The 10,402-nt window shown below is 36.2% G+C and overlaps 1 protein-coding gene across 1 annotated transcript in view; it reads right to left on the bottom strand.

Annotated features, from left to right (window-relative positions):
• Nucleotides 1-3,144: 3,144 nt before the first annotated feature.
• The window catches only part of DCDC2 (doublecortin domain containing 2), a 54,623-nt gene continuing 47,365 nt past the window's right edge, over nucleotides 3,145-10,402 (bottom strand). The window contains exons 11-12 of the mRNA XM_066545061.1: nucleotides 5,416-5,754; nucleotides 3,145-4,129 (exon numbers count right to left, since the gene is read on the bottom strand). Coding sequence (XP_066401158.1) covers nucleotides 4,022-4,129; nucleotides 5,416-5,754 — 447 coding nt within the window. The 3' untranslated portion in view covers nucleotides 3,145-4,021. The remainder of the gene's footprint in view (nucleotides 4,130-5,415; nucleotides 5,755-10,402) is intronic.

The raw sequence follows: 10,402 nt of genomic DNA, 5'->3' as shown, positions 1-10,402 counted from the left end.
AGGGTCCCAGCTCCACCACAGTCAGGCTGTAGATGCCAGATGGAGACTCACCTGTGGCTTTCTAAGTACAGCCTGGTTCTTGCAGGACAGTCCCAAGCAATGTCCTCTGACAGCCCCATCTGACAGTGCCACCAGGTTAATACTAAAGACCTTTCAATGTTTTGGTGTCACGTGTTACATCTAGATCTGTATTTTCTTTCTTGAATTTTCCAAATCCTGTCCACTTCTTTATGGTCCCCATAGCTTCCAGTAGCTCTGAGGCCAATATTTCCTTTTTACTTCAGTGTTTCAAGACTTCTGAGCTTGGTTGAGCAAAGCACTGAAGTGTGCACACAACATAAGAAAATACATCACCCTTTTTATGAAGTCATTGCTAGGTTTTTATATATATAAGATTATATAATCTTGTGTAATTATAGCAAATTTCAGCTACAACCAATAATAATTTCCCATCACTAATGTTATAAGAAGATTAAATTATTAATATGCACATGAGTTATGTGTGCAGTGTGTGTGAGCACGCAGCAAATGCCGGCAGTTTCAGCACTCACACACATCTGTAAATTGATGGATACAAAGGTGCACACACAGAATAATCTACAGAGAGCAGGTGGCTCCACTGTCTCTTGCCATGTCCACAGTACTTCTTTTAATCAAAACTTAGATTGAAGGCTGTCAGCCATCCAGAACAAAACATCCTTGAGTGTATCCCATTCAATCATTTTGATTGCAACTACTTAGTAAACACACCTTTCCTGGAGATACTTCATTCGGTATTTACATTTATTATCTAACTGTTGTTTTAATCTACTTTTGGGGTAATCAATTAAAATAGCCCCGCAACAATCCTTTCCCTGTATTTTCAAGTGATCAGAATACTCACTCTTTTATTCTTCTGCACACAGGTTTATTTCACTGTACTTTAGATGAAACTGAGCAGGGATTATATTTTCCTTATTTTCACTCATTGTTTTCCACAAGCTAACTTTATTTTGGCTCTGACATGTCAAGGCAGCAGAGCATTAGTTAAAATTCAATGAAAACTGCAGTCCTGTACGATTTAAGCCTATGCTTTATTGCTTTGCTGAAATTAGGAATCTCTGCAGGGAGACACATAGAAATTTGGTAATCTTGCCAGGAACTGCCAGTGAACAGATAAACTCTTGTCATTTGCTGAGTATTGCCTGAACAGTGCACACATCCCAATAACCCAGGCCTAACCTGAACTGTGACATTGAAAAACTCCCTGAGCAAGTTTAGCTGCACCAATAGTCTTACATTTATAACTATGTATCAGCTACATTGTCAACATATTTTCTTTCACAGTTGCAATAGGAAAACTACCAAATCGGTTGGTTTTGGTTTTGGGGGGTTTTTTAAAGTAAGTTTTAGTTATGGGAGAATCCTATCCAGGTGCAAAATCACCAAATTTATAAAGTCAGTAACCCAAAGACAGATTTAGCATCAAACAAATAAGAGAGAAAACACAGGAATATCTGTACTAGTTCTCTTTAATAGCAAATTATTTTTAAAAATAAAAGCAAAACAAGAAAACAGTTCTTTAAAAAACTCTCAGAATTGTTATACATAAGCTTAATAAAATAACATTACATAAATTTTACAAAATAATCTATTTCTCAGGTGAAACTGAGGTAAGCCATGACACACAGCAGATCATGACAGAGAAACTATTAGCAAGACCACCTGTATCTTTCTAGTTTAATTTCTACTAGAATTTTTTGTTAGGAATAAACTAGTTTCCCTAAATAAAAGAACCTGATACAAAACTCATGTTGTCAGTGTTGCAAGGTGAATGATAAAATGGTCATATCTCTATTTCCAAACAGTCTGATTTGCTTTTTTGAAGAAATATATCCTGTCTTTCTTACAATAGAACAGAGGGGAAAACATTTTCAAAGCTGAGTAACACTCACAGGAATTTCATGTTCCTATGAAGAAAAATGATAACATTACATTTCCCTAGAATTTAGTTTAATCCTTTAAATTATTCTTATTGATATCTGCTAGTCTTTTAAGCATGGAAAATACCGAACTTTTGGGGAAAGGAAAGAAATGACACAAACTACTGGCACTCAGAAGCTATAAATAGAAACCAACAATAAAGGCACCTGTGCCTGTGTCATTTTACCTCACTATCACCCATAGTTATTTTATCCATTCTGTTTCAGGCTTTTGGTGGTGGGGGTGGGGGAGGGGGGGGCAGGGGGAAGACTTGGTTGGTTTTTACATCTGCTTAACTATAAATGTATTTTTAAATCCCAGAGAAATCAAATATATTTGAGCATAGGCTTAATTGCTATCACAAAAAAAAAAAAAAGAGAAGCATGCATACTTTGCTTAAGAGCTTGGCTAAATGAGGAGCTTATTTTGAACTGATCACAAATGCAGTGTTCCCTTCGATCTTTGTCAGACAGCTCAACAGAAGCTACAGGTTTCACAGACAATTCAGAGATGTGACAGGGCAAACTGTTCTAACCCTGTTCATACATTTTTTAACATGTCTTTTATACCTACATTGCCAAAGCACAGAAATATGGTGAAGGATCTCCACAAATTTCTATCACATTGGAAAAATATACTTAATAACTAGTAGAAGAAGGGAAGATGTTTGTTCGAGTGTCAGTTATGACAAATTGTTCTTTACATTCCTTAAACAGTGCTTCAACTTCAATTTGTTCATAAATGTAATTCTTGTCTTAATGGCATGAAATCAACAAAAATGACATCAAGTTTCTTATAGTAATAATCTACTAGCATTAATGATAAGGAAACCCACTATTTCTTTTGTATAATTAATAAAATTATGCTTAGGACTGTATTTCTACGAACTACAAATTATCCCCATTACTAACAGAGAAATGATAAGAGCAATGGAATCAGTGTCATTAAGAGAATTAATACTGTGGATCAATGCCTTATTTACTAAAGCATATTAAGCCACAGCCTATCAGGAGACAGCTTGCTCAAAAGGATGATGACACACTTCCAACCATTAAGGCTATGCAAAGGCTTCATAAATGCAATAATTGTTCCTGGCTTTTACAGAAAGCTGGGTGGGTTCATCCTGATGTCTCACATATTAAAATGGCTCCAACAACAGCAATGGTTTCATGGAAATTTCAGTCTGAATCCAGGCATGTGTGTTGTTTTTTTTTTTTATCTCATTAATAAATTAAGCTTCTCTTTCACTGAATTAGAAATCCATCAAAATTCAAAATTTTAAACTATTTTATACTATGTACTCTTCCTTTGCTTTTTTGTTCATGATGACAATAATTCACTATTAGTGAATCAGTGCAGGACAATCAACAAAATTTTCTCTTTTCAATGGAAACAAGCTGCAGTATTGCAAGCTGTCCACATGTATTCATAGTGCTAAATAAGTGCTGTTTATGCATGCAAAACCTAATAATTCTATTTAATGTACTGAAAATAGACTATTTACTAACATTGAACTGGTCTCTCATTATAGTAAACCATTTTCTGTGAGCATAAATCCATTAGATGAGGAACATATTCTAGTTATATCCTAATGTTATACCTGGAAATTATACCTATCATGTGGAATTTTAGAGGAAAAACTACACATGTCCTAGTTAAAAGGTGAAAAATAGTTTATTTTCATGAACAAATTGACAAAGAAGTTTTGACATTGAATCTGGGTGGGTCTCTTTTCCTTTCCCTGGAAGAGTGTAATTTTTGTGGTTGTTCTATTGCTGCTAACTATCTGATACCACAGAATAGTTCATTTATTTCTAATACTACTATAAAGTTCTCTTGTATTTCCCCCCCACTTTAATCCTATCAGAAAATCTCACCCTGTAAAAATAATTCTATGTTCTTCTAGTAGATATAAATGCTTGTTTTTCATCAGTCCATAGAGCATCATCATCTCTCCATTCATTACTCAACCCTCCTTCCTTAGCAATCACAAAAAATTACATGCTTTATATTTAAAGTGTTTTCCTTTTTCATTTTCTGCTCATGACGTTTTTCTTCTTTATGCGACTGCGGCATAGTCATTGCTCTGGTCGTTCTTTTCACTTTCTTGTGGGCTGGTGATTGTCACCCTTGGACTTGTGGATGCTTTTTCAGGACCAGGACCAACCTCAGGAAAAAGGACAGGCACTGTTAAGATCATCAGGTACCAAAGATTTCACTTCATTTCAATACAGAATTAAGCACCTCATATTAAAATTTCCACAAGGTATTCTTAATGTGAAAAACATGTTTTCCAAGGGTGATCATGTTGAAATTTTCATTTATTTTATACTTATATATCTTCCAAAGGAGAAAGCATTCACATTAGAGGTTCCTCCCTACAGGTTTTTCATCAAGCATCCAGTTACCCACATATGCATTTAAAGTGAACACTCACTCACTTTCTCCATTTCCATAAATAACTTCAGCTTATCTAAAACAAAAAAAAGTTTCAAATATATGAAGCACAGAATAAATTCAGAGCCCAAGAAAATGTCATGTTACTCAACTCTCTCAACTGAAAAATATTCTTAGAGTGTGTCATAGAGGAACAGAAGAAAGCCCAGTTGCAAAGTTCAAGAAACCACTCCCAGTGTCACAGGATGCAGAGGAAGAAACTCTTTTTCAGCAGCCTATAGGCAGGGAATGTGCAGCAATTTGCTCTGCTTCTGACACTCATGAATCCCACTCTTCCCAGACCTGGATTCTCCCCATCAAACAAAACACTTTGTTTCCCACACTCTGTGAGCTGGTCAGTTCATCGGACAGTCAGGGGAGTTCTCCTTATTTATGCGGATTGCATCCCTCCATCTAAGCCAACAGCATATTACCACGTATCCTAAATTAACAGAATATTTGCTTTTAAACTGACTAAAGCCCCTTGCTTTGAAGAATCTTGTTCATATCCACTGTATTTTTCAATTTCTAAGAAAAAGAGATGAAACTTCCACAAAGCAATGGCAAAAGCTCTTTATGAAATGCAACTTTTGTGAAAGTCAATTCATCAAAATAATGAGGCACTGGTGTCATGAACACACCCTTCTGCTCTGTCCTAGAAGACAAAGTAGTGTAGAAATATATAATTATTCTGCTTTTCTGGAAACTGCAAGAATTTTTTTTCATTACTTTTTTTTTTTTTTCCAAAATTCAGCATACTAAGAAAAGTAGAAGATGCAGATTCATCAAATAGTGAGAAACATCTGCTCTCTCAGTCAGAGGGCATATAATGTAATTACTGATGTAACTGATCTGTACAGATGAAAAACAACTTTTCCACAAACCAAAATTCTCATAAATGGTCTCAGGACTTTATCAGAAATTCACTACTTAGAGAGCAGATGAGAACCATAAGGCTGAGATGAATGACAAAGAAAATTGAATGACATAAGAAAATTTGAAAGAATAAACACTCACCTGGTTCTGACTGCCAGAATCCTCTTTTATTTCTTCTTCAGGCTGAAGATCACCTTGGTAGTTCAAATGCTCCATTCCCTCACCATTTCCTTCATTGTTTTTGCCATTTAAATGGATAAGTTCCTTTTCCTCTGCTTGGTCAACATTCTCTGTTTCTCCTGTTTCATCTTCATAATTTTCATTTAATTTCTTGTCATTTTTTTCCACTTCAATTCTTTCTTTAACAGTTTCCCCATCTTCCTCTCCATTCACTTCTGGATATTCTCCTTTATATGCCTCCTCTCCCCTGTCATCTTCCTCTTCTACATTTTCTTCTTCATCTACAGTTTCTGCTGGTCTCTGGTGAAAGGAAAAGCAGCAGCATTATGAGGCATTTTAAACCAGAATGCTCAGTGCAATTCTGATACATGACAGACATCAAATTCACAATTACATCATTACTGAGGAGTAAATATGCTAATTTGAGGTTTGTCTACATGGACAGAAAATTATGCTCCTGTACTTACACCCCATAATGCCATTTTATTCTTCATTTCCAACATGTGTTGGTGAGATTTATTTTCATGGATTAAACTCCATGATATTTATTACATGGAGTTTAATCCATTTGACCACACTCAAAACAACTGGAATGAACTGAATTTAATTGACACAGCAACAGCTTACTCTGTTCCATCTATTCCAGGTTCTCTGACTTTCTAGCATTTAGTACATACTTTTTTATAAAGTCCTGTCACAAGAAAATATCATGTATTACTAGCCTCCAAACTGTTCCCCCAGAAGCATTTTACCTGTGGACCAGGCCATGCCATGACCATCAGTCTTGTCTTTGAATACACAGAAAAGTGGCTAGAGAGATTAGGTAGAGCTACCACTGGTCACTTCCAAGACATTATTCCCTTCCCAAAGATCCCTGTGTACAGTGTTAGGTTTTGCTGGACAATTGGCAGCAATTTTTTCCTACACAGAATTGGACCAGCAGCCAGAAAAAAACAAGATCTTGCCTCACCTTGTAGAAGAGTTATCAGAAACTCACTATGGATAAAGCTGCTGGCAGCATCATCTCATGACAGCCTGGGAGATGGATGCACAAATTGTCTGGTCTTTGTCATTTGCCTTCCAGTTTCAGCTTTGAAGAGTCACCTGACTATTCAGTCCACCAATGCTCCCACCTGCCAAGATTACTTATATACTTGAGCTGAGGTATGAATGAAAATAAAGTGAAAAAATCCCACAGGAGTGACAAGGTGTCTGCCTCCCACCCAGCCTCATCAGACTCTAAATCAAAAGCAGACAAGCAATAGATTATATCTCCTAATCAAAACTATTTGGAATTTTACTCTCCTCAGTAGCTCCTTTATGCAAGCACCTATCTGCAACAGAGAAGTTAAGTTGTCTTCTAAAAATTTATTTTTCTCACTAATCATAACATTTCAAAAGAATTCTCTCATCACCTACAATGTATTAATAAGAGCCAGTTCAGTAAGATCAAGAATTTATTGATGCCTCTTGATGAAACATCTTGATCTCCCTTTGATATCTGAGTAGCAACATCAGACAACTTTATTATGCCAGTGCACAATGCTATATTGGCACAGCTGCAAAATGAACGAGTTATTGTGTTGCAATAATTCACAGAATACGGAATTACCAGGAATACTACGTGGGTACACAAACAGGTAAATACTGGCTCCGTACGTGATTTTTGAAGTACAGTAATTTCTATATGTTTTTTATTCAAGCCTTTCTGACTCACTTTCATCTAGTAACATCAAACTGGCCTTATTACCACTAAAATAAAACTTTACCAAGCCAAGTCTTTCCAGAAATCTTCAAAGAAGGCACCATCCAAAGCAAACTTGATCCAACCTTCATAACTTGCAGCACATAAAAATAGCAAAGAATCTGTAGATCCATAAATTCTAAGTTACCTGCTATTCTTAGATATGTTATCTACTAATTTTCTTTCATTCTGCTAAGGAAATTAGCAGCTCTGAATTCTGAGCAGAAACAGGGGAGGGTGGGACAAATTACATGCACCAGACACCACTAACTAAAAATGTGTTTGGTTTTACTTAATGACATCTGCTTGCCATGACATTACACACACTAAATGAAGAGAGGATAAGAAAAGTCAACACATTCTTTCTCAGTTAACTGTTGTAGTCATCCAAGACATTACAATTCCAGCTTTTTGGTAGTGGGTACAAGCAGAAGTGAATATATGCTCTTGCCTGCGTGGCTTTAGGATGGTGGCTCGTTCTGGACTGCAGAAGAAGTGTGTAAGCTTTATGCCATGGTGTAAACATATGCATCCCAATGCTTTAACTGGTTTCACTCTGTGGAAGCAATCTTTGGCATGGAAGCACAATGGACATATGAGGTACAGTGATTTCCTAAAGTGCTATGCTAGCTGGATTCATTTGACCTTATCTGCCTAAAATAGATGTGGATGCAAATTTTTGAAGAGTTAAATCTGAGCAACATAGAATATAAACACAGCATTATTGAACTGTGCCCAGAAACTCACTGAAAGCTCACAGAGAATAGTACTGGCATGAAATAACATTCCAATTCCAACTAATTTAACTTGATCAATCAAACTAAATTATAGGAAAAATAATAGTAGAAAACAAGATGAGTAGAACAACTCCCATCAGTGCAAGTATAATGTTTTTATAGTAACTGAAAATTTCAAGATAGCTGAGCATATTACTACAATGTCATTATTATTACAGACAAAAATAAGCCATGTTTTCAGCTAATTGGAAAGCAAAAGACATTCTTAATTTAATCTCTTTTCAAGCTACACTACATAAGAATGGACATTTCAAACAAGTTAAAAATCAACATTGATTCATTTCTTTTCACAAGGTAATTGTGTAGTTATACAAGAGTATTCATTATTTTTCACAAGGTAATCTGAAATGTGGTTCAGTTCCCTCTGCATGCAGAGTCAAAGGTAGCGTTTCAAATGTGGATATGACCACTGACTGTGCATTTCAGACTGCACAGCAGACCTAAGACAGGACTATAGGGAGGAAACTGAAGGCCAAAATCACCCACCAAATAGTACATAGCTCTTTACATTAAAAAAGAGTGATACTTTCTACTGAGATCTTATTGACCTACTCACTATGCATAAATTAGCATTCTCTATTTTAAGTACACTTTCTTCACTGAGAAAGAGGTATACTAAGAAAATTTTGGATTTTTCATATTTAGGGAAAGAGAATGTTTATCTGCATATATACATGCAGGGGAGAAAACAGGAAAAGGGAGAAAACCAGAGGTCTTAATAGTGCAAAGCCTGTAAATGCTGTACATGCTTAACTTCACCTTCTTGGACAGTTTCAGTGATAGCAGTGATCCTGAAATTCTGAACTAAAGCCTACATTAAAGTACTTGGTGGGTCAGGGTGTAATTTAAAGTCCCCTGGAGTCATTGGGAACCTTTTCATTGAATTTGATGCAGTCCAGACATACCTCCACCTATGACTACACAAACTGCCTATTATATATGCATCAAAATTACCACAAACTGTGCTCCCTCAGTCAGAATAAACCAGGATGGGCACACTGAAAGCAAAACAGGTATGCTGAATGAGACCTACCTATCCTTGCAGAAATTATCAGACTCAAGTCAGCAACTTCCTTGTATACTGATAAGGAAGCAGCGACATTTCCCATCTTAGTTTTTAGCTTTTCATCAGTCATCTTTTAAATAATCAAAATATTCTCAGTCAGAACTTCCTATATGGAATGAATTGGATGAATACCCCAGACAAATGTGGGACTGCTCCTCTTTTTGCTCAGAAGTCAAGAGTTCAGCCTTCAGCCATTGTCTTGGCTCACAGGAAGTTGTCCCTCACATCTGTGGTTCCTATAAAAGCTCAGGGTATCTCAAATCCAGAGAAACAGCTCTGGATATATCTCCAGATCTGAGGGCCTCTATCACCTCTATGTAACACAGTTATCATAAGGATATCAAGGATTGTAACAGAGAATAAAAAGCACATCAAAAATTCATGTTGGAAGCAGCCAGCCAGTTGTAGCCCAGTGTAACTGAACATGGATACTATAATGAACTACAGAATAAATGTTCCTGCATTAGTTTACTCCCATCTACACCTCAAAAAACAACAGCAAAACTTGAACTTGGACTGGAGAAGCATTCCTATTCCTTAAGGTAATTTTCACAGTCAAGTGAATTCTAGATCAGGGAGCTTTTCCAGTCACTGTGCTAGATTATCCCCATTCCTCCTATAGCCAGAACTAACCATAATAAGGTTTGTAATTTTGCCTTTTGAATGGTTCAAAGAAAATAGGAATCAACCTTCCTTTTTGCATTGCTGGATTCATCTTCTAAGCAAAGGTGATGCTTTTGCAGTTTCATGCTTGAAAGCACATTACTTAAAATAACTAGTTTTGAAACCATACCTGTGTGAATGTGAGAAGAGTTCTTTGCCTGTCATGGTCTAGCAATAAAAAGAGTCACTGACAAAAGACTTGTATATGTACATTGAAAAGCATATTCAACCAAAGGCATGCAGAAAAACTGAAGCAGTTCTCAGCTTCTTGCTGGAAATACAGACCCAGCTCACCTTCTGGAAACCTCCTGACTTAACTAACTGGTTGATGAGAAGCAGAGCCAATTTTATTTTGCATTCAAGAATTGCTTGACAGTATTTTAAATCTCAGCAAAAACAGAGTGTTTGAAAAAGAAAGACGTATTCTAGTTACACTCATCGTGCTATTATTCATTAAGAGCTACATTACCAATGCCATCATCACTCAAAAGCAGTAAGTCAGGAAATCTTCAGACATTGAAGCATTTGGCTTCTTTTCCTCTAGGGATGCTAATGCAAACCTCTCAGAAGGTTTGTACATGACTGATACTGAAAAGTGCAGTATGAAAAAATAATTTAAGGCAAAAATTATTTTGTACCATTAATATAAAACATAATTTTGCATTATTGAAGTTGTTT

Source organism: Molothrus aeneus, chromosome 1, assembly GCF_037042795.1.
Source record: "Molothrus aeneus isolate 106 chromosome 1, BPBGC_Maene_1.0, whole genome shotgun sequence".
NCBI lineage: Eukaryota > Metazoa > Chordata > Aves > Passeriformes > Icteridae > Molothrus > Molothrus aeneus.
Note: the sequence above shows the minus strand (reverse complement) of the source record. Positions and strands in the feature narration are given on the sequence as shown.